Source organism: Mycteria americana, chromosome Z, assembly GCF_035582795.1.
Source record: "Mycteria americana isolate JAX WOST 10 ecotype Jacksonville Zoo and Gardens chromosome Z, USCA_MyAme_1.0, whole genome shotgun sequence".
In the NCBI taxonomy this organism is placed as follows: domain Eukaryota; kingdom Metazoa; phylum Chordata; class Aves; order Ciconiiformes; family Ciconiidae; genus Mycteria; species Mycteria americana.
The window spans coordinates 7,567,582-7,592,487 of NC_134396.1; the positions used below are offsets into that span (position 1 = coordinate 7,567,582).

Sequence of the window (24,906 nt, forward strand, 5' to 3'; positions counted from 1 at the left end):
AGGCAGCTTGCAGCACACCGCACCTGTCTTACCGAGAGGTAAGAGGTCTTACCGAGGCCTGTCAGATGGGGACCCACAGCTGAAGGGCAGGGCAACAGGCACAGTGAGGTCCTGATCTCCCTTCCTGCCTTATGGTCCTACGATTTTGGAAGTGGAAAGTTTGACTTTGTGAGCCTTAACATTCCTTAACGTGGATTCCGAGTGGGACTTTGTCAGACGGCTGCATGCGAGACAGCGGCGCAGCACCAGACTGGTTATGGCCTTGACCCTGGGCCCTGCTGCAAGCACCAGGCCACCCTCCTCACCCCGTCTGCCTTGGTGGCCAGAGTGACTGTCCCTGTCCCCTGGAGCCAGACCAAGGAGGCACAGGAACCCTGGAGCCATGGCACCAGAGGCACATGTGATGTCTTGGACACATCACTCCTATGTGCGGTTTCTGACCAGGTCAGGACTGGGAGGATGGGGAAAGTGTCAATTTGAGCAAAGTGTCCGTTCTCTGCTCCTCACTGTCCTCTCAGCCGAACCCTGCCTATCCTCCTCTCCCTGCTTGGCCACCCCAGGGTCGGCCTCTGTCCCCGGCTGACCCCAGGCCCTGCAGCCCCTCCTCGCCCTGGGGGCACCGGAGCGGCCCGGCCTCCGCCGCCTGAGCCCTCCTCCGCGGGCGCCGGTTCCCTCGAGGAGGGAGCAGATGGCGGCAGGCGCTGCGGGAGGGAGGCAGGCCGGCCCGCGCCCTGCCTTCGGGAGGGCAGCCAAGGGAACCGGCCGCGCTTCCCGGAGCGGGGGGAAATTCCCGAGACGCTGCTCACCCGGCCTCCGGGAGGTGGGAGGAGGTGCCGCCCTGCCCGGGGGAGGGACGGCCGAGTACGGCCGCGCCGTAGCTCTTCCCGGCACTGACCGGGGGGGCCGGCGCGTCCTGCTGGCCGCCAGGCAGGGACCTGTCTCCCCCTAGTTCCTCAGAGAGCTGCTCGGCGGCTGCAGGTGAGTTATGCCGGTCCCTCTCTGTCGCGGCCGTCGGCAATCCCCCCTTCCCCTCTCCTCCCGCGCGGGGACCCCGGCCGCCCTTGCTGAGAGGAGCTCAGCCTACTCCGCTGAGGAAAATCCCCCTCCTCCACCCCTGCGCCTTTTTTGAAACGCTCTGTGGAGTTTTTACTTTGAAAGTCCATCTGGCGCCCGTTAAGCCCTCTTCACTCTTTGCCTGCCCTTTAACGCCCGTTTTTCCAGGCGTGCCTCGGCTCGGCGGGTGTGGGAGGGCTGCGGGAGGGAGGGGAGCCGGCGCCTCGTACTGCTCCTTCATCCTTCAGAAAAAGGTTGCCGCGGCAGCACCATCACTTGCCGTTGAATTTAACGCGTTTTATGACCCCCCAACCGTCTCTGCTTTCAAGATGTCACTGCTTAACTACAACATAAAAGCTGCTGGTTTAACCTGAGGAAAAATTACTGAGGTGAGGTACTTCATGGGATGAGGATGCTGCTCCTGTCAGGGGATCAGGTTTGGTTTTAAAATCTCCTGTTCTTGGTACTTCGAGAAGGTGTTGACTTGCTTAGAACTGCAAGCCCAGATCTTTAAATCCAGCATTATACAGAGAAAAAGTGTTGCTCCTGCTTTCTTTTAAGCAGCTCAAATCTCTTGTTTTATCTTAAAACCATTGGAGTAAATGAGAAAACATCATAAATTCTGGTGTGGTTCCTGGGTTCTTTGGAATTTGACTATTTTTTTGGCATAACCTTTTAATCTCTTTTTATCTAAATATTGCATGCCTGGACCAGTCTCTACTCGAGCAGATAAACCAGATCCTAACAGCATTACAAGTAGATCATGCCTGAAAACATGGTAAAACTGTTCTTCCTGTCAGTATGAGTCATGCCACCACGTTATGTGGTTCCCTCCCTACAGTTGTTAGCATTTGCTTTCTGATGGGGCAGAAGTAGTCTTACACAGTTTGTTGAGCACTTTACATTTTTAGACCCCATTTTTTCGCTATTTAATTGCTTTTTTGTTTCGATTCCAGCCTTCATGGGACCATGAAATACATAATGTTTTCCTGTTTTGGCAAAGCTCTTTAGAAAATCAACAGCATGCATCAAAGAGCTTTCTATTTACCAAAACCAGGCGATAAAGCTATCCCTAAGTGATCAAATGATTACATACCTATCAGACCTTAATTATAGAAATTCCTTTCTTCCATGTGCAGCTTTTTAAACTTGTTGCTCACCCATTAGATCACAAAGGCTTATTAGGAGCTTTCAGTGTCTTATACACAGACGTATTTTTTGTGCTAAGTGTAATTGAAACCATATTTAAAATTGCCTGGGAGAAGAAAGCCTGAGTACAAGGACTAAAGGAAAGGTTCATCTGCTTTAGAATTTGGTGTCTCAGCTATTCATTTTTTTCAGAATTCAGAACTGTTGCAAATTAAATTTTCTATAAACACTGTGATGTTTATTTTGAAGAGGGATCTGTTTAGTTGTAGGATGCTTTGGCAGATGCTACTTTACCAACACTCAATAGGTTTCTGATGGCTTGACATTGCTCCCTATTTCAAGCAAAGCTGCCTCAGTTGGATGTCAGCTCTGCACTATTGATTTTGCAAGGGATATCACATTGGGAATTGCAGGAATCAGGAGAGCAGAGGCACGCTTCAGTGCAGAGTCTTTGTACAAATCATTGACTTAGGGCATTCTAACTCATTTTGGCACTTACCTGGTTATCTGTTTAAGAGGGAAAAACCACCTCTGGAGGACAAGTTAGTCTGTCTATGGTCTGGCTTACTTTCTAGGGGTTCCTCTTTCTCTTTGGTGGCTATGGAAGGAATTTGTTAGGTTTTGGCACTAAACACATCAGTTATATTAGCAACCTTGTACTGCATGTTATGAGCTTGAATTGTGATTCCTATCCTCAGTCTGTCCCTCTGTGAAGTAGAGGGAATAAGAACATAGGATGAAAAATGTGATATAAATCCAAAGTAGTATTATTACTGCAGTTGACTCGCTGACAGTCCTCTCCCATGTCTGGTTTAGGAAAATTTGTTCCATCAATAGTGGTTATGATTTGGTGTCCCTATGTAATACTCTCCCTTAAATAGATAAAGTTTTCTGGATCCTAGCAGCTGAAAACATTTCTTTTCCCAGCCTGTGTACATGCTCTGGTTCGTTTGAGGATGTGGGTTGTGACTGGCAGCCGTTTTCAATAAGCAGGCAAAGGGCACTGAGAAAGGAAAGTTGTATGAAGTATGATTTGAAATATGTTTATCTTAGGCATGTTTACCAGATGAATAGTGGGAATTTCTTTTTCCTCTCATCCGTGGCGTCACAAAAGCATTGGCCTGGACAGGATTTCGGGGATCATCTAAGCCAGCCTTTTGCTCTGAAGGAGAAATAGTTTACCTGGAGATATTTATTTAAACTATTCACAAACTACCTACTGAAGGAGATTTCTTCTCTTCCCAAGGTAATTCGCTCCTGTGCTGTCCCCACTTCTTGAGTGATTGCTCTTTAATTGTCGGGTCTCTGAACAATTCCTGTTGCTGCTGGATGTTACTGCAATTGCCACCAGGTCTCCAAAATGGGTTCTGTTCTATTGATGTATCTATCAGTACTGATTAATTTCAAGTTAGCCTGGGGAGTCCTGAATCCAGTTGTATGTGTTTTGTCACACCCCAGGTTACATTTTTCCAACAGCAAGAATTACAAGTAAACTATATATTCATGAGTTTGAAAAATCTATCAGTGATTGATGCTACAGACTGACAAGACTAAGCAAGTCTGCTTTATTTCCCCCACAGATGCTGAATTTTTAGAAGGGGGAAGAATATAGGGTAAAATGAAAAATTTCTTGCTCAGCTAACTTCTATAGCTCTGACAGATTTTGTGCCCAATCATCCTCAACTTACAGCTTAGTATTATCTCCCATTTTATAGATAATTTCACTCTCTGTCCCGATAACCAGATTCATCACCGAAATTAGAACTATAACTACAGTTGTTAATGACGGCAAAGAATTAGAGCTTAGGGGGGTGATTATTTCCTTCTATTTGGCACTTACGAGGCCATATCTAAATTACTGTGTCCAGTTTTGGGCTCACAGTACAAAGAAGACTGACAGACTGGACTGAGTCCAGCAGAGAAACACCAGGTGGCTTTGGAGGCTGGAGCACATGTAGGAGTCACTGAAGGAGCTGAGTTTGCTTAGCCTTGAGAAGAGAAAGCTCTAATTGCCGTCCTTGCCTAACTAATGGGAAGTTACTGAGAAGACAGAGCTAAGCTTTTTGCAGAGGTCTACAACAAAAGGGCAAGAGGAAACAGGTGCAAATTGTAGCAAGGAAAATTTAAGGAGAAAAATGTAAGGAGAAAAATGAATATATGAATATAAGGAGAATAAAAGAAGATATTCTTCTTATAGGGATATAAGGAGAAAAATGAATATATGAATGTAAAGAGAAATAACCTTCACAGTGAGGGTGGTTAAGCACTGGAACAAGTTGCCCAGAGAAGTTGTGGAATCTTCATCTTTGGAGTTCTTCGAAACTCAGTGGGACAAACTGCTCTGTGATTCTGTAATAGACTAAAGAAATGCCATTGTAAAATTATCTTAATGATAAAAGTAACTAGAAAGGACAAAGTATTCAAATTACATGTCTGCCGTCCATGTTCAAAATCACTGGCACGAGAGCTTCTTGTTCTTACCTGCAATTCAGGGAAACCAAGTACACAGGCATTCCAGGTTGGAGAATGGTGACAAAACATGATTTGTCTCAGGCTTAGAAACAAAGTCAGCAGTGATTCATTCTCAGATGAAGAACTGTGGCATACTAGTGTGATATTCATATCTTTTCAAATTGGCAAATCTGAACCAAGCTGTTAACCAGAACAATGGTTGTGATTTTCACTTTTCTTGTGGCATTTGATAGTTGCTCACCAGTTCGCAGAGGCAGTACTTTTGCCTCTTTCAGGGTGATGAATTATTTAGACACCTAAAAACCTTCCCTGGCTTCCTGTCTTCATTCCCTTTGTTGTTCAATTATTTTCACTTTTGGCAAGGATGTAGCTGATCTGTTATCATCGTGGGGTTTTTTTAATGAAATTGATAATGTATTTTGTACAACTGTTTTGATTCTCTTTTAATCTTTGTAACCAAGACACAGATTTTTAAATGATGATTTTATAAAAAGTACTTAATTATTGATAATACAGAATAAGTGCTTGACTTTCGTTGGTAGTAATTACTGTATGTGATTAATTTGTTAGTCATAGGCAGAAGTCTCTGCACAAAGATGATTTAAGTCAAAATATTACTTGTATATTAAGGACTGTATTTCTTTTTGCTTAAAAAGTGTTTCATTTATTTAAATTTACTTCATATTCTCTTTTGTTAGAGAATTCCAGAACTTTTCCCATGAAAACTGTTTGAAACAGTTGTGATACATATTATCACAATTTATTATGCAGTATTAAACTAGATTATTAACATACTGAATAATGAAAAGCATTGTAGCTGTCCAAAATATGTTTATATTCTGATGGTCATTTATTATATTACATGGCCCTTTAGTAGCATATGGCGTCTTTGCTGTGCATCAATAAAAGTGATCTAGGCTGTGTCATTAGGGAACTGACAGTGTAAATGACTGAAGAGAGAGAGTTAAATTAGACATTTATTTCAATACAGTAGTTGAGAATGCCTCTTAAGAGCAGAAAAGAGTTTGGATTTGTTTTCCAAGCAGGAAGTAATTTAAACAAATAGTCTAATAAGTCTTGACTTCCACAATACTTTCCCACTGTATTTAACGTTGGATTTAAGTGATACATGACAAATAAGGCAAATAGCTTTGTGTCCAACCCCAAACACATTTACAAAGTCAGGAGTCCTGTGGGGCCAGGTTTTCATCATGCTGATATAATTAAGTCAGGAGTCCTGTGGGGCCAGGTTTTCATCATGCTGATATAATTAAGTCAGGAGTTATGCCACTGAACCTAAGTAACCACCCTTGTATTAAATTGGTCTTAAAGCAGAGAGTCAACTCCCTTGACTTTAAAGGAAGTTTTATTTTCACTTTTCTCTGAAAAAGGGCATGCAAGATTTGGCTTTGTGTCTCAATATTCATTTAGTATAATTCAAGAGAATAACAATCTACTGAAGAGTTACCAGAAGTTTTAACATAATATGCCTTGGAAGGACTCCTTTTTGTGGCACTTACTTGTCACTCACTGCTCTATAACAAAGAGCCATTCCATTGCGTTTATTTCTGACAAAACATATCAAATTATTTTCTCTTTGAGATATTAAATTTGATCAGGTGATTAAAAAAGTCTGAACTTAGAAAATCTATAAAGAAGCAGATTTCCCTAAGTCACTTCTTGGAACAGTCTGTTAGTTGCATGTGAATTAGGCCTAGGTTCTCAAAAATATTTAGATTCTTTATTCATGTTGATTTTAGTGTTTTCCATATACTTTTGAGGATATTGGTATAATGGCAAGAAAGACTGCAGAAGCCTATACATTAGGCAAGGCAAGTCTCACCTTTTAAATATGGGGGCCTCTTTGTGAAGCATTGTGCTCACAAGGAAGAAGTTGGGGCACACAGCAGTAAGGGTGCTAGTTGTGAGCACTGAGCCATGGGTTGCAGTGCTGCACTCAGGACTCTTCTACATTTTCCCTGTGACCTTTAGAAACGTGAAAAAAAAAAGGTTGAAATCTTTTCTTTTGATCCTTTGGAGAAATTTAGAGCTTCTCAAAACCAACCTAAGGCAGGGTTGTTAAACTTAAGTGTCTGTAGCTCTGAGGTATTAAATGGGAGGTTTTCTGCTAGGAAGAAATTCTGGGGTGAATTCCTGGCCTGTCTGAAATCAGTAAATGATCTGTCCTTGGCTTTAGTGGGGACAGAAGGTCATCCTGGTTATCTGTCCTGCTAAGCAGTTTCAACTTCTATTATGGAAGCAGGGGTAGAAGACTCTCTTTATCAGTATCGTACACAGCTCCAGAAATGTAAAAAGTGGAAATCAAAAGTTAAACATAGCTGTATCCATGGTTCTGTTCCTGTTGTTTAGACTCCTGTACCCTCTGTGCCTGAGTGCTTTTAACCATACTGCTGCTGTATGTTTACCTCTCCCTTCTACGTGGGGGAGTTTGCAGGTGATTCATGTCTTAGGAGATCTGACATACGATCAGTCCCTCAGGTCTGGGCTGTGCAAGTCAAACGGAGTTTCATCCTGTCACAATATGAGTGTAAAAGGAATGCTAGATAGAGCTATGTGGTGCTTGAGATGACAGTCCTTCTAGGAATGGACCTTGCTAAGACTTTGATACATGTATTTCAACTCCAGTCTAACTAAAGGTCTCCATGTAGTGTCCTGGGTGCTGGCAAAGGGCAAGACCATGCTTGCCAAAGTCTGCTGGATTCATCACTCAGGCTCTAGGTGGAGTAGAAACCACAAGGCCTTTCACACCTTTGACGCTTTTTTTTTCCTCGTTAGGATGGATATCTTGTTACTTGTGCAGGAGGAAAGCCAAAATATGTCAGGACAAACTTTTGTTTTAATATCCCGTAGAAATAAGTGGAGAGAAAACTTCAAAGATATTGTGTGTTTTATTTGTTTAGATTAAATTGAACTTTTTGAGTGTGGTGTGTTTTTCCCTATGCTGTAACTAGGTCCTAAAAACAAGAGAGTTTTTTCATTCCTTGTCTTTCGTTGTCCATTCTTCCTGAATTTCCCTTCAACTGCCTGGAGTCTGTGTAGTTGGGTTTTTATTTATTCATTCTTAAATACAGTAATGTTATCTGGACTATTGTCTGGCATGTGTTTCTTGTAAAACAAACAAATAACTAGAAATGTCTTCTTTCTTGAGAAGTCTTGTGCAGGAAAAGTTGGATGAATGATGAATCACTTTGTGGTTCTGGCCGTACTGCTCCCCCTGAGGACTTGTTACACTACATACTCACAGCAAGGTAAGCGTCTGAACATTTGCTATTTTTTTGGGAAGCAATCTACAACAACTGAAGCTTTGGACTTGCTCATTTGTAAGTCTCCTGTGATTAAGCAACGTTACACACTTAATCAAATGATTCTCTTTGGTAAGGTGATGAAGCAACTTGTATAATTACCTTTTGTAACCCCATCATGCAAAATTGCCTGTTGAATCAATAACTTGCAATGACATGAAGCCAAGAGTGTGTTTATTTATCTGCTCCCCCTCTGTCTCATATGTTTTTGATCTGTACTCTGTTATCTTCAACTAATTTATTTCCTCTTTTGACAACTTTTATGCTTTTCTACCTCTGCCCTTCATTTTGTCTTTTTTGTTTGTCTCATGTCTGAAAACTTTAACACTTCTGTTGGCTCTTTTCTGATTGTGCCACAAGATTTCAGGACAAGATTTTTATTTCTTACACTTCACATATGTATCCAATACAAAGAAAAAAGCAAATATGCATATTCAGAAGGATCAAAGTCGAATATAAGGATAACTTTCCAGAAGACTCTGTATTTTAAGGTAAAGTACTGCTTGCACACTTGTTGCTGGCAATAGCATTGGGCATGATTCCATCAAAAGAAAAAAAAGGAATGAATATTTTTAATTGACTTTTGACTATAGTCTGCATTATAGAAGTTGTATTGCCTTAATTAAGTTGATGAAGGAAGGAGTGGGGTGGTTTTTTGTATAAATGTACTTGTTATCATACTGAAGGGGGTAATATATCTGTTTCAGGCTTTTTTGCCTCTCTTCAACCTTGAAATTCATGTGTTCACACTCCATTCACCCAAGGTGCCAGTTCCTCAGTTTTGAGACTCTATTACCAATGCCCCTAGAGTGGCAAAACTTTGTAATGCAGGCAAGTCCAAACAGTTACTGCATTACAGTAACTTGGTCACTTGTTTTCACATGCAGTTGTTCAGGAATAAAATTAGTTTCTGTTGTTAATGAAAAAGCTATTCATGTAGTCTAGAGTTAGCTTTCAAGTTAAAATAAGTCTTAAGGTGCTTTGATTATTTAATTTTGCTAGGAGGGGAAGACTAACTGTGAATGCTACAAATATTTCTACATGTGTAAATTATACTACAAAAGTCTTTAAGTCCCACATTGTAACTCAGTGGCCTTCAAGATCTTGGATATATCCTTAACTATATTGTTTCTTCTTTTTGTTGGTACTGTGTATAAGCCCGGACTGGTGATCTAAACTGTCTTATGCTAGGCTCTGAGGAAAACAAAATTGTGTGAGGTGTGAAGCAATATGTCATCTAACTAAAAGGAGATAGTGGGGGAACACTTACACAGATGGAGAAAAACCAGAAACTTATGAGACCTTTGGGGTTTTTGGCAAGTTAATTAGATGTGGCAGGTGAAAATATATCTCCATGGTGAGAAAAGGGGTGAGATTTTAGCTTGGACAAAAAGAGACAGATTTAGAGAAGAGAGGCAAGCTCATCATCACTGCAATAGGTGTAGTAGTGCCACTTGCAATTAGAATTGGCTAGAGAAGGAGCAGAAAAGACGATAGGGAAATTCAGAAGATACGCAGGGGTTTCTTTTAATGGTGCACCCTGAAAAAGGAAGGGGTTTCTGCCAACTGGCTGGCTTTTCTTTCACATCTGTTTGTTTCCTTTCCCTGGTAGTCTTACTTTGTACCTGTGAGTTTCACTGAGAGACTAGCTGGGTCCTTCCTTTAGGTTTGTCTATTTGTGCTGGGTGCATCTGTCTCCCCCAGTTGCTTCAGCACTGCAGAAGGAAAACAAAAGAATGGCAAGGGCCAGAGCTTTAGATCAGCCACCTATTTGCATATGTGAAATGAGATCCCCTCAGAGGCTTGGTGCTTCAGGTAAAAGGATGATGAATGTACAGGTAAGGTTGACCAGAAAATGAGCAGCTAAGATTACATACTGGAGAGGAACAACATTACAGTCAATTCCTTAGCATAAGTGGGATTTTAACAGCCTTTGTCATGTTTTGATGGTGAAAGTCTGTAGAACGTGGGGAGATGAAGTGTGTCTTGTCTTACCTTCCCAAACTAAAATAAGATACTCTGCTTCCACAGTTAATTTTATGGCTTACTTTGTTGCTTTGGTTGTTCTGGCTCCTTGCCTGGTCAGTTCTTGGCAGTGAAGCTAACAATATTTCTGTTTTCCAGTAAAACCTAAAATTGCTGCTCCCTTGTCATTGAGGCAAGTGAAATTTATCCCCAGGCCTTCCACTTCATTTATTCAGTTCCAGACATCTACTAGTTGTCATAGGTGCTGGGTTTCCTTATGGTAGTATAAAACTGATGGCCATTATTTTTCAGAAGCAACTGCCAAACAGCAGGTATGTTTTTTTAAGGACCACGTCATAACCATAGCCAAAAAGGAAATTTTACTTCTGCACTTGAAACATTTTTGGATTTACCTTGCAGAAGACACTAATGCCATCAAATTTGGCTTTCGTGTAATTTACACATGTTCATCTTTTCCCAGGAATTATATATTATATATTAAGGCTGCAGTGAGAATTGATAGAAAGTACGTGTGCATATATGCGTGTATACCCTACTTCCTCAAAACCTTTTTTAGGATACCACACTCCTGTTTCTGAGACCAAATGTTTGAACAATGAAACCTTGATTTCTCCCTGCAAGCATATCTGAAGAAGCCTATGCCAGTAGTTTCTGCTAGATTGAAAGCATATGGTTTTCATTTTGCTTTGACTTCCAGTACCTTTCAAAATAGAATGGATTAAAAATATACCAACAGAGTTTGTAGATGATTTGCTAAAAGAGAAGCAATCCTTTCTTTCAGCAGTTTTTTATAAGTTGTTACTAATGGTACAATACATACTTTCCTCCATTTATTCTTTAATTACAGGTTGGATTTGTATAAACAACGAAGCTGTGTCAGTGTCTTTATTTTCATAAGTAATAAATATGCTTATAAAGTATTATTTGCTTCCTTTGATTGATCAGGGATTGTTATAACTACTGCTTCTCTCGAGCCTTTCATTTCCTACAGTTAATGTAAAGATCCATACATAGGGAAACTGCTGCACAGAAGTTAGTGCAGAGCAGACACCACAGGATAAATTGCAAAACAGTCTGGATATCTGATTGCTGCCAGAAGCATGTATCAAAATGTAGATTCTCAAACTAAATTTCCTGAATGCTTGCATTTCTGCCAGTAATATTCTGTAAAAGTCTCAGATAATCATTGGGTCAGTGGGTGAAGCACATCTGGGAGAAATGACTGGAGGTGGCAGTTTTGTGACAAGGAGCTGCCGAGGTCTCTCAATCCAGCATGTCCCTGAGGACTGTGGCTGTAGTGGGGCAGGAATGCCCAGGATGAGTTCTGTTTTATTAAAACATACAGTTATTTCTGTGATTTCTTTTCTGTGTGCTGGTCAGTGTAAGCATTCTGACCCTGTCAGTTGTAACAAGCAGAAGCATCTTGGAAAGCAACTGTGGCAAAAGAAAAAGCCTAGTTACTTGGCCATTTCAGTTCCCTGGCTTCATTAACAACCAGATCAAGTTGAGGGTTTTTTTGTTGTTTGTTTGTTTATTTCTCAGGAAGAAGAGAAGATACAGATCAGTAAGTGCGATATTTCAGCTCTTCCAAGAGTTAGGATTTTTTGGCAGGGGTGACATCTAAAAAGAGGGATCACTCATAAGGTGATCTGTAGTTTTCAGCAGGCTAGTTTTCTTAAGGGTCCTTTCCTTTCCTGACACCAAAAGGGACTTCAGTCTGACTTTTAAATTTTATTTTATTCTGGGAATTAACTCCAGACCCACAAAAGGATGGAGGTGCAATTATAACTAGGTGTCTAATTCCAGTAGAAGAATCCACAGCCCTGACTAAAGTACCTAAGCTCTGTGTAGAGCAACCAGGAATGTGCCTAATACTAGACTATCATCTGAGCTAGCTAGTGGAGGGAAACTCTTAACCTACCCTGTTCAAATACTTGATTTGCATTAACTAATTTAATCTTAATTAGATCAGAGAGCAAAACTGAGCCTAGATTTTCTGCCCTAATGATGAGAAGGCTTTCTGGGTATTGGGATTTCTTGTGATTCCATGCCTGTTGATAAAGTATGTTGTTCCTCTGCATAAGACTATAAAGGGATGGATCAATATTCCCATAAAGTAGCTAGTAGATTGAGGGCATAAAGAAATTAAATAGCATACCCAATGTCATGGTGGGGGGCTATTGAGCAGATTCAGGAACCTCATTCTAGCCTGCTGATGCCTTAAGATAAAAGAGTATCTTTGCTTTAGATATCAACAGCATGGGTCTTGATCACTTCTTTTTTTTTTCCTTCACAACTGTCTGGTGTGGAACCTATCTTACCTCTAACCACTGTTGTTTCAGATCTGCTTTGTAACTTAGCTAAACATTAATATTTTTGTGTCCTCTTTGTGGTCCTAGAATCCATTGTGTTTCCAGTAAAGTACCTTAACATTTCCAAGGATTTGGCTCTTCAGCAGCTGCTGGTGGAATGGGATGTTGGCAAGTCAGCGCATGATGCTAAGCTGGCAATGTCTTTTGAAATACAAGTCCGTCGAATAGATGAAACTACTACTGTGTGGACAGTAAGTGTATTTTAAAAAAAGTTGTATTAGTTATTTACAAAGTAAAGGAAGCTAAAGGAAAATCAAATGTTCAGATGCATATGCAGATAGCTTTGCTGTATAGGTTTACAATTCACAACATAGTATTTACAAAACTGTACTAGATATACCTCCGTATTTCACTAGGTGCCAGACTTGGTCTAATGTTATGCCCAGTTTTTGTGCAAAATAAATATTGGCTCAGATGAAGTCATTTCCACCTGTGCAGAATGTAGATATGCCTTGCATACCCTCACTGAGGGATTGTGGTGGGCAGACTTAGGACATCTGATTTTGAAGGCCTCTGTTTCCCTTTGAAGGTGCAGGTCCCCTAACTGGCCTCTGAGAAACATCCCTTCCATTGCTCCTAAAGGCAGTCTTTTTTGTAGCATGATTACTACCCTTCAGTAGGGACTAACTGAGCATGAGTCATGTTGCTGCAACTCCTCTCCCCTTATGAACCAAACGATAGTCTCAGTGTGAGCGAAGCCTTTTAAGCCTTGTGCTTGGCCCTGTTAGCAGTTACCTTATACCCGCCTCTTCCAGTTAAGAAACAAGTAGTGATATCTCTTTTGCAAAGTCCCTATCCTGCTAGTTTTCCTTAACACCTAAACCAGCCAAATTTTCTGAAGAGGTGGAGATGACACAAATCATAGGCTTAAGTTTGCTCCTGATGTTTTCCCTAGTTCGTGACTTCAGTTTTCCCCAGTTCGTGTGAGAACTTTTGTCTCCAATGAAAATTTCCTCTCCTTTGGATCTGAGAAAATCTTTTGGGAACTAAATGCATGTTTTAGGAATCTTATAACCTATTATGAGTCATCTGCTGATTGAACTATGGAAGAATATGAAGTGCACATGTTAAAACTTAGTAAAACTGGAAGACTCTGGCTCATTTAAAGCTGCTATTTGTGAGAAAGGACATAAAGCAGAGAAGGGCTTATTTTTCTGAAACCAGAAGTCAATAAAATAAGATGGGCACTGTTAAGAATCACAACTTACTCTGATCAGCCAAGTTGGTAGTATTTTGTCTCTGAGTTTGAAGAACCACATCTTCACTGCAGTTGAGCTCTATGCAGTTCAGAAGATTTTGACCACTTTGATACATGAGTTAGGATTTTTAACACCCCATGAGTAGATATAACCCTGAAGTCGGAAACTAGGACCATATAGCTACAAACAATTTAGTGGTTTTTTGGAGTGTCCTTCCAACAAACTTATTAACTTGCTGGAAGAAAGAGTTTTTCTAATCCAAGGACATAGTCTGTTCTGTTACTTATAATAAACACGACAAGGAAAATAAACAGAGTCTTTTGGATGCCACTACCACACAGGAATGTATTTGCTTCTGTGTTTCTCTGAAGAATGTGTACCAATAAAGAAGCTCTGTGAGTCTGCTTATACCAAAGCACAGACAGTCTATATAACTTCCAAAGCAGTGACTACAATCCTCAGTGCTATAACTGAGAAATTAAATTCTAAACTGATTGCAGAGTTTTTTTCAGAGTAGTGGTATTATGAAAGTGCAGGTGTTGCTGATGGAAAGCAGTAACGGAGAGCAGTTCTCTAGTTGTCAGTGTGAGCCAGGGCTGTGGCACAGCTCAGACGAGCAGCATGGATCTATATGCTGAGAATCTGGTATGGTTGCTTTAAGAAGTACTGAAATATATGTTCTGTTCTAAAATGTATTCTAAAATGTATAATGATGAATAGAATTTTTTGAGCCATTTTTTCCTGCTTCTTATGGGCTCTCATGCCAGGGGAGATTCACACTTGGGGTACATTTTCATCTTTCTGTCTGTGTGACTACATGGTGCCCTGGTTAGTTTGAGTTGCTGTGCCATGTATCGGTGCAGCTCATTTAGTGTCCAGATGGGCCCTAGTAGGTACATGCTGAGAGAAATTTGTAGGATATCTTCTCTTAGAGAGCAGCAGAACATTTTATATTTTTTGCTGTTTGTCTGCATTTATGTAATTCAATATAAAACTGTTTGCCAAATTACAGAGCATTTAGCTCTCATGATTTTTGAACTCCATTTTATATTTTAAGCTGTCCTTCTTCTATTACCTTCATGGAGCTCTAACAGTTTTGCATGTATTTTTTCATGTTTCTTGCATGTGCATATTACAGCAGTCAAGCATTTTGGGGAAATCAGCAAATATTTTCCTACTCTGCCTCTCACTGATGGTAGTACTGTCCTCAGATGCTGTGCCTCAGAACTCCAACGGGAGATCATCTGCGTAAATCCTTATTGGCCAGTGCTGGTTCCTGCTGTAATTCAGAGCCAGGGATATGTAATCCAGAGCATTAGACAAGGTGCACTTGCAGGCAGCAGCATCTGTGCGTGCTCACGCACAGATGTAATAGCACGCACAAATAATCCACTGAAAGTCTCTGAGACCGAATCCATTTCATGAGAAGCAGGGTCTGACTCCCCACTATGTTGTCAGAATCAAGTAGTCTTGCCAGCACATCAGTCACTCCACCGCTGCTAGTACAGATTTGTAAGCAGTTACTTAGCTTACTAGTTAATTAGTGTGAGATCATGTGTAGCAAGTGGGATTTCAGAGATTCATTTTTCAAAAGCATTTTACTCCTTTGAGCTTTCTTTCTCTCTCACTGCTTTTGATTGTACTTCCAAAGTGTCTACACATGGCTGTGTTTTCAATACTTTGCCTTACTGGCCTTTGTTTGTAGGAGTTTCATAACGTCACACTTGATAAATCAGGAAAGCCTCTTCATTGGATATGGAATTCAGACTTACCTTTGGAGTGTATGTCACACTTGGTGAGAATCAGGAGTAAAGCAGAAGCATCAAAAATCTGGAGTCAGTGGAGTCCGTGGGAGACTGTCCTGGGTAAGCAAAACAAGACTTTGCAATATTGGTTTTATTTTTTCCAGTACAAAGCTAGATTGTAATTCACTGCTGACTGTGACAGTGAAGTCCAGCTCAGGAGAGGTGGCATCAGATCAAGAATCCATTTTGAACTCTTTCATCTCTAAGCACTAACCAACTCTTTGGGGTTTTTTTTGCTGGCAATAATAGCAATGCTTCAGCCGTTGTTTTAATTTGCAGACTATCTTCGTAAGCTAGTAGACCCAAAATTTTAGAGCTTTTCTTGCTCATTCATTAAAACAATGCCATACATAGAGTAGCATGGAATCTTGGATAGGCTCTAGCGTAGACTATCACCAGGTCAGACACAGCCCTGGCCCAGACTGGGGGAGAGGAGAAGAAGCGCGTAGCTATGGCTACATCATCTGATGCATGTGTTGCTTTTGTCTGGGGTTCATAGCTTTGATTAGTATTGAAGAAGCAGAGAGAGAGGAGCAAGTCAGCTCCTTATGTCACTTGGAATGAACTTCTGTGAATTATATGAGAGTAAACAGGGAGTGAACCAATAATGTAATTAATTATATCACAAAAACCTTTTTTTTTTTTTTTTTCAGATTACAATGTCTCACTGGAACAGTTTGGTTTCCAGAGAATTTGGTTTAAACAAAATATGTAAATGTTTTAGAAAAAATGACTACGAAGGTTTTATAAAGAAACACTATTCTTGTTTGGAGCAGCAAGGGCTTTTAGTTACGGGAGACACCATGGGTAGTAGAAGCATCATGGGTCTGTATACTTGGATTGTGGCACATAAATTGCCCATCTCCCTCACCTTATATAATGGGAAGTAGGATGGAAGACTCCCTTTCTCGCTAATCTCAATCTTGGAGATTTTATTTTTTCAATTGAAATTGAATAGATATCAAAAATACTATTTCTTTGTCACAAACTGATCCTGCATTACAGACCTGCTTTAGAGCTCTCTGAAAGATAGTGACTCCAGACTTCATCAGATTTTTGGATCAGATTTTTGAGAATAGATTTTATCTCCAACCTGTGCAAAAGCCTGTGAGTCACTTAAATCCCACTAATTTTTGCATGCAGCAAGGAGTCCAACATTGCAAGCCATAGGAGTCTCATTGAAGTTGAGTATCCCCTTACTGATCTGATTCATTCAATGTTGACTCCTCTTAGCTGAGGTCTGCATGAGCTTCAGAGCATGGTGTTTTACTAGCCCCCTGCTCATAATCTTCAAGAGCAGGCATTTTGGCTATAAGCATCAACCTGTTCATAGGTGCAGGAGGTAGTGTTCATCTGTAAAGGCAGTTCTTGAGTGCACGCTCTCTGTTTCCCCTAAGTGAAAGATGGTGAGATGGATTTAGTCTCTTAGGTAGTTTGTTGGACTACATCATACGTTTATGGGTTTAAGAGAAATATAGGTAGGATTACATGTGAAGTTGAGCTCTGTATGGGGAAGAATACTAAATAAAAGTCCATGAATGGATAATATAACATTAGCAGATTCAAATGCTCACTTACGTGTTCTGGTTGAAGGCTGCTGCCATGAGCAGATTTTGAAATGGTTTATTATGTATTAATTTGCAGGCCTGGACACTTCAAATAACAGTAGACCACAAATCTTTCCAAATGAAAAAATTGTAGAGGAAGGCTCTGACATCACTCTTTGTTGCATTGGAAGGGAAGGTCAAATCATTAAGGAATTCTTTCTAGTCCCAGCTGTTCATGTTTTCAATCGCACAAACAGTCAAGTCGGGCTTCTGACTGTGAAAAATGTGGCACATCAAGGAGCACCTCACATCACTGTCTACTGTCGAGAGTCTTGCAATGAAGAGCAATGCTATGATCATGCAGTTTTCTTTGTGGGTAGTAAGTGAATGCTTTATTACAGTTCTGTTTTCCTGTTGTTATTAAGTCAAGAATGGCTGTGGGGAACAAGGGGAGGAAAAAAAAGCTTGCTGTAAGTTGTCATTGTCCTGTCATGTCCAGCTGAACTCTGTTTAATGTCTGACTTCAAGTCTGTACACTTGCATATAGAAAGCATTAAAGAATAGCATTAAATGTGTTCAGATTAATCTTATTAATTGATCCTAGGACAGGTGACTGATTTTTAAGTATACCTACTAATTTAGGAGTTCAGCTTCATTGTCTGTGTGCATGCGGTAAAAACTCAGCACAGTCCCCCTTTAGAATGTTAGTAGCAATTTTTACAAATAGAAAACAATACAGATTAAATGGATGAATGAATATAACAAAAAATTATAACATACAGAAGTGTTTGGATTGCAATTAATTTATGGTGTTATTCTGGTTTTTCTCTGCAGAGTAGTAATTGAATAAGTATAATTGAAATAATAGCATCGATAGTAAGCTGGACTTTGTACATATCCATTATTTCTAGTTTGTTAATGTAGTAAAAAGGTTAATGGCTTTTGCCTTGACTGCCATGCTGTTGGTGTTTTTTTGGTTATTCCCTCTGACAAGAACCACCTGATACACCCAGTGATTTTTCCTGCCAAACTCAAGACATGAGAATAGTAACATGTACTTGGAGCCAAGGAGGAGACACCTATCTTTATGGGCGTCATTCACCAAAATACACCTTGTCTGAAGAGTAAGTCTCCTCATTGGTATATTGACTCTGGCCTGTGCTGTACAGAAGAGTCACGTTCTTTCCTTTAAAATCTGTGGAAATGTTTTTTATCTTTGTTGCAATTAGCTGCCTGCCTCTTTCCAGCTCACTGATCAGCTTGTTTAATGAAGTTTGAGCAGTGCAGAACTGCTCTGAATTGGGCTACCTGTAACAAAGTTGTGGGTCCGTCAGACCAAGTTCTGCTTCATAAGGCTTGTTCTAACAATTCTTTTGGTTAATTTGCTTGGATATCTTTCAGTAAGTATGAAAACACCCTGCAATAAGGCTATAGATAACTTAAAAGTATAATGTAATTATTGGGTAACACACACAACAGATAACTAGGGTTTAATCAGCTGGTAGGCTGAGTACTAGTGTGTTCACAATCCATTCACACTAATATTGACTCAAACTGATGATTTCCAGCTAAACCTCAGTTAGCCTGATTAGCCTCCCTAGTTCTTTTTCTTTAGGATTTTATAACTTTACATGCTGGTGTTTTCCTTCTTGAGTCCTTGAGCTACTGACAATCCTATCTCAAAAATCCTACTCCTGTCTAGAATTTCTATAATTTCAGGTTTTTTTGGTTTTTTTTTTGGTGTAAGATCTCTCTGCAGACTTTCCCACAGCTCTTTCTTAGCAGTCTGAGCCAAGGTTATACAGCTGTGGCATACCACACCTGGCTCTTGGCTCCTTGCTACAGAGGCATCTAAATGGAGAGGAGAGGGGCTTTACAGCAGGGCCTGCAGAGAAAGGGGAACTCATAAAACAGGACAGTTGCCTCATCATCACAACAAACTTTCATCAAAAGGTCTCAGCAGAAGGCAGGTTATCATTGCGTATACCTTCATGGTCTCTGCGTCATTCACTTCCATTAAGATATTATGATGGTGTTTTAAAAATGGAAGGTTAGAAGATGCACTTGAAATTACTGCTTCATTTAAAAGCATAATGGTAGGCATGTGAATGGTTAAATTCTTGGCAAATAAGTCCCTAGTTTAGAATTTCCATGAGGAAATCACTAAAAGCAATTTAGCTATATCTTAAAAGGATAAAGTAAACTTAGACTTTGAAGAAAACTTTCTTCTAATTGTAAGAATGCCTATATTCATCCTACTTCAGGCTAGGGGAAAGAACTGGGTGGCTTCTTATAGTCCCCCTCAGCCTTATTTTTTTATGATGCTGTATTCTAGTTGAGCATCAAAAATTTCAATATCTATGTCAATTGTACATTATGGAAAAATGTCTTTCTCTCTTTTTTTCTCCCCCCTCCCCCCTCCCGCCTTCTTTGATAGGTTTTCCCAAAAAATGGTTCCATGCACAGTAAGTTGTTCTGACCAGTGCTCATGTTCTTGGGATATAGGCCAGCAGAGGATCTATAATATCACAGTGACTGTGGAAAACCCACTGGGAAAGAAAACTGCCACGGATGTTTTTGATGTAACTCACAGAAGTAAGGTCTTTTCTGTGCCTTTGTTGAGGGTTTTGTGTTGCAGGCCTTGTCCTCCTTCTGATCTTAATATTTGAGTGCCCCAGTTTAAAGTATGGAAGTCCTTGATTTTTATCTTCACGATTTTTATTAATTATCTGTCCCCGTGCTATAGTTATCTGCTGTTTCTTCAGTTTCAGCTTTGCAGAGTTGTGTTAATGGTAGAAAACAGCTTCACTCCAAAGGTCAGATTTTGTTATTGAAATGACCCCTTAGTGCTTCAAAATCTGCTGCTTTGCTGAAGCTGGTTCATAGTATAGGAAGCAACATGATACAAGGATATAACGTGGGGAGTTCAAGAAAAATATCTGTGTAGGTTACTTGGGAATTCAGTCCTTTCTCCAAAATATTATTGCTGATGTTACTGTCGTTCAAAAATAAAATGGAGATGCACATTTTGAAAAGTGGGTAAATAAAATTACTAACACCTCTCCAAAGGAGATGTGATACAGGTGTAAGCAGCTATTGCCAGGAAAGAGGTGATAGTGCTAACCTGTCTTGATGCTAATATGGGACAGTAACATCCACTGTGCTACCATAAGGGAGGAAGAGTAGTTCATCATCAGTGAAATAAAACAGGTTATTCTGTGAGCCATAACTGATGACTGTGGTTCCTTCTTCCCTATTAGTTGTGTCCTTTATCACAGTGTGCCCCAAGTCCCATAAGTTCCTACCTACTCCTTCCTCAAAACACCTGGGTGTTTCCTGTGTCTCCAGCAGTATTTCCAGTTCTCCTTTGTGTCCTCTAGCCCCATCACATCCACCTCAGTGTTCCCAAGGTCCAGTGGCCACCTTACCTGTTTGAGGAAGCAGGAGGCAACATGTGCTTTGCTTGGTTCTGAAGCTGACAGGCTGATGGATGGGGAGGCTGCTGGTGTAACTGCTGCATTCTGGTAGTGCTTCCTTCCTCAGAGGCACTGATTACAGTTTTGCTAGACACACTTTTTTATATGACTTGTAGGAACATATGTTAAATGCCTGTCTGTTAAATTTGTCTCAGAGAGGCATGAGAGTTCAAAAAGTTGATTATTTGATTGTTTGGTGGTGAAAGAAATAGAGCAGGAAGAAAGTGGAGGAGTAAACTGACAGGTTGTAGTGAGACAACACAGTATTATAAACTAAGTTTTCATGGAAAATCAGGCTAAAATAGGTTATATTCAATGTGCTAAGTACATTAAAGTTTTACTACAATCTTCTTTTTCCAGTTCTAGTGATTGTTACAAGTTGAAGAAATGATATATAATATTTATGATGAGGTAACCTTTTAACTAGTGATTGCTGTAAAGTCCTTTATGTTTTCTCTGATCCTGGACATATTTACAGTAGGATTTTCCTTACTTAAAGGATGTCAGCAAGTAAAGGAAAACTGAAGTCCATGGTTTCCAATTCTGCATGTGGTAGCTGGGACCTTCTGTATCAAACACAAGCTTCTTTGAGTCTGGAAGTCCTCAAATTGTAATTCATGGTCCATAAAGTTCTAGGTTAATGGCCAAAGCTGTAAACATACCACTCACTCGCATCGCCATGCTTATTCCTTACAATTGGACTGATAATAGGGGAGAGTTTGAGATCTGCTGCTCTCATTGAATACTGCTTATATAGCAGTAAAGGATCTCAGAAATCTTTTGGAAGAAGTAGCATTGGCACTGTTTACCAGAGGGTAACTACTGGCAGGAGTCAATGTAGGAGTTGTGAATAAAATTTCTGGTGAAGAGGCTGGATTCTGGGGTGTAGAAATGTGGCCAACATTACTCACCATGCTATATCAGGAGCCTCTGCCAGGTCCTGAATTAGAGAATTTTACTGGACTTGCAATAAAAGTCTCTGACTCTTTCTTTTGTTCATGATCTAAAATATTTCCAAGTCAGCACAAGAGGTTTTTTTAATCTTGTATTACATTTACTTACATTTACATTCTGAAATTAATTTTTACTAATTTATATCTGCTTCAAGGCCAGGTTGGATGGGGCTTTGAGCAACTTGGTCTAGTGGAAGGTGTTCCTGCCCATGGCAAGAGGGTTGGAACTAGATGATCTTTAACGTCTCTTCCAACCCAAATCTATTCTATGATTCTCCGAGACTGGCAGAAAAATCTGTATTTCTTATTTGCTTTTACTACTCAGCTAAAATACCTTAAAATACTTTTGCATACATTTTATGTTTTACAAGAGCTAACTCAGATTTTCCATTGGCAGTTTATCCTGCTGCACCTTTCCAGCTGTGGGAAGAAAGCACAGATACAGAAATCACATTATATTGGAAACATCAAAACAAAGGAATTGAACTCTTTTGTCAGACTGAAGTGCTTCAACCGGATGGGAAAGTAGAACTGGTATGAAACCTGAATTTCATACACAAAAACATAGCAAGTATCTTTTTTATGTGAGATTAAAAAATAATTCCCCAGCAATAGGAATACACTCTAAATCTTGTGAGCGTGTTGATGTGTCTGTTTTCTGGATTTGTTTGCTCCCAAGCTCTACACTGATGATGTGGTCCATGTGGGCAGCATTTGCTGGCACTAATTCACACTCCCAACACTTCCTATACTGCTGGCCGAAGTGTATGGTGTGACTGGTCTGCATATGTGGCTCTGTCCTTTGCTGGATGGGTTCTGAGATTTGTTGCAGTAAATGAAAATACTTATGGGCTTTATAATTGCTGTTAGCTATTGCTAATCTTGATTAGTCATGTTCTTATTACTCATATCCTCTTACACACGAATGGTGGAGAGGTGTGTTGAAGGCTTTTTTTATGTTAGTCCAGGAGCTTTCTGTGTACTATTGACTGTACTTGATGGTAGTGTGTCTGGTTTCTAGTGAGGGAACCCCAGAACAGTTTTTCTTCCAGTACTCTTCCACCTCTTTGAAGATTATTTGAGTAGACTCCTTGTCTTTTTCCACCTCTTTCACAAATGGTGAGGCTGACTGACTCTTTGGATGCGTACTGTGGTTTCTCTGTAGCCTTTGTCTTATGAAGGCAGCTTGCCTCTAGCATATTAAAAAGGCATTATGAAGATCAGGATCAAGCTGCGTTCTGTCTTAATTATTATTCAAGAGCTGTTAGATCAAGTGGCTGGCATAGTTGACTATTGCAAGAGACAGTTTAGAGGAGAGGCTTAAAAGCATGCTCACTTTTTGACTCTTACCAGAACTCACCCTGTCTCTTAGTAGGCAGTGGGGGAAAAGGTTGGGGAAAAAATGGAAAGAAAAGGTAGCTGTAAATGCTGTGCATAGATCTGGAACAGCATCCTACTTACATGAACTGAGAAAGAGACCCAGACTCTGTGAGGATAAGATCTCAGTAAATTCCCTCCTTGATGTAAATAATAGTCATTTGACAGGTTGTGAGTGACTCCTACTCAGTTACATAGAGATGACTTGCAGACCTCTTTTTGGATCTCCCAGTCTTTTGATCTTGTGCCTATCTTTTTTCCTTTTTTTTTTTTTTTTTGACTATTGTTCCATGATTACCTTTTCCAAGTCAAGCTTAACTATCACAGGATCTAGAGGAAGAACTATTTTTTTCAGACAAAAACCTCTTGCTACTCAAGCTGAACTGAGCTCTGACTGTTCTGTTTTTCTGTCTTACAGCATAATTGTTCAGATACGCATGTCCGTTATGCCAGCATGACCCTGGGCGGACTGCAGCCATACACTGAATACACAGCTAGAGTACACTGTGGGGCAGCTAAGCATTTCTGGAGGTGGAGTGAATGGAGCGAAGCCCGAACCATCAGAACAAAGGAAGCAAGTATGTCCAGCCTATTGAGAAGGGAAGCTTGAAGGATGTTCTTCGCTTGCCACCTCTGCTATTTGTTGCTACTCTTCTGCTGTGTAGCTAAAGCAGAGGCCTGTTGCCTGCATGAAAGTAGAAGCACACTAAGTGAACTTTAAGAAGGTGGCTTCTTAAACAACTTTCATCATACCTGCCAGTCTCTGCCATTTCATCCAGTGCAGGCAGTGGGAAATCTAGATGACTGTGAGGATGGACAGACTGAGTTACAGTGTTCTGCAAGGGCTGCATAGGTGGGAACAAGCACCTGGAAACTGCAAGTAAAGAAAGATTTTCTAGGGAAATGAACCAGACATTCATTCAGAAAAAAGAATGAAGGCAGAAAGAAGTTAAAGGGTAATGTTTTGGCAAGACCTGGGAGTGATGAGGAAAAAGAGGTTTTTGGGGTGGAATTTCTTCATGTGGGAGGAAGCAATTAAATAGTTTATCCTTTCTGCACCTAGAGCATCTTTGTTTTGCTGTATTTATTGCAGCTCCATCAGGGAAACTGGACATCTGGAGAGAAATTACATCAGTTCTGGGGGGGCGGAATGTGACCTTGTTCTGGAAGGTGAGACATCAGTACAGAAACAGAAACAAAATCCTTCATAAAGGGGTTGGAAAATTCTCCCATGAACTTGAACAAGTTTGTGTGCACTTAATAGCAATTCAGTATGAAAGTATATTTTAAGAATCTAAGACAAATGTTATATATAACATATTTCAGAACGTATGTAGCTGTGTGATGGTGTGCTGTCCTGGCATTTCAGATATATACTTCTAAGTATTACAACAAGACAAATCCCATTACTGAGATTTCTGCATTTCCATTTCAACCAGTGTATGGAAACAAGTGCTTCTATTCTTACAGAAATAATACATCCAATTAGTTATTTAAAGTTCTAAATGCTCCTCTCGTATTTTCCTGCAAAATTTACTAAGTAATTGGTGTCTACCCCCATAACTTTTCCTGCAGCAAACTCCAAGTTTTCGAGCAAACGGAAAAAATATTTCATATGAAGTAACCTGGGAAAAAGTAGAAGATGGCTCTAAGCCTGAAAGCGTCTCCTTTTCATCAGTCTGCAATAGCACAAGGATTTCCATTGATAACCATTCCTACAGAATCAGTATCATGGCAAAGAACAATGTTAATTATTCACTTCCTTCAGTATTGATCATCCCTAGAGCTACAGGTAACAGTAGGAATATTTTCAGTTAGATTTCCATTACGAGAGTTTTGTTTCTACCTATTTTAAGTGAAGTGATAATTTATCATTTTGGGGGAACAAATTAACCTGGCCTGTTAACTCACATCACTGCTATCTGGAAATCATTACTGTATTTTTGCCTACAGGGTGGTAACTGTATGTATATTGAGCTTAATATATATACTTAATATATATAGTTAATAAATATACTTAAGCTATTAAGTGCCTTGATCCATCCCTTACAACAGAAAGTCTGTTTTGCACAGAGAGTGTCCGCAGAGCAAAACACATTTAGTCTTAAACTAGGGCATCACACCTGCAGCAGGTGCCGTGAAGGTGCAGCCAGTGCCTTGCAGGGAACTCTTGCATGTGATTAGCCTCTTGTGA

The 24,906-nt window shown here is 40.2% G+C and overlaps 1 protein-coding gene across 5 annotated transcripts in view; it reads left to right on the top strand.

Moving 5' to 3' along the window:
• Nucleotides 1-828: 828 nt before the first annotated feature.
• Nucleotides 829-24,906, top strand: part of OSMR (oncostatin M receptor) — a 33,526-nt gene continuing 9,448 nt past the window's right edge. The window contains exons 1-13 of one of the 5 annotated variants that reach the window (XM_075526217.1): nt 829-978; nt 3,256-3,448; nt 7,847-7,943; nt 12,383-12,546; nt 15,260-15,419; nt 17,004-17,285; nt 17,901-18,030; nt 19,344-19,501; nt 19,678-19,722; nt 21,733-21,869; nt 23,131-23,290; nt 23,806-23,882; nt 24,288-24,504. In XM_075526217.1, the coding sequence (XP_075382332.1) occupies nt 7,871-7,943; nt 12,383-12,546; nt 15,260-15,419; nt 17,004-17,285; nt 17,901-18,030; nt 19,344-19,501; nt 19,678-19,722; nt 21,733-21,869; nt 23,131-23,290; nt 23,806-23,882; nt 24,288-24,504 (1,603 nt within the window). In that variant the 5' untranslated portion in view covers nt 829-978; nt 3,256-3,448; nt 7,847-7,870. The remainder of the gene's footprint in view (nt 979-3,255; nt 3,449-7,846; nt 7,944-12,382; nt 12,547-15,259; nt 15,420-17,003; nt 17,286-17,900; nt 18,031-19,343; nt 19,502-19,677; nt 19,723-21,732; nt 21,870-23,130; nt 23,291-23,805; nt 23,883-24,287; nt 24,505-24,906) is intronic. The other 4 variants (XM_075526218.1, XM_075526220.1, XM_075526219.1 and 1 more) reach the window with 4 other exon arrangements.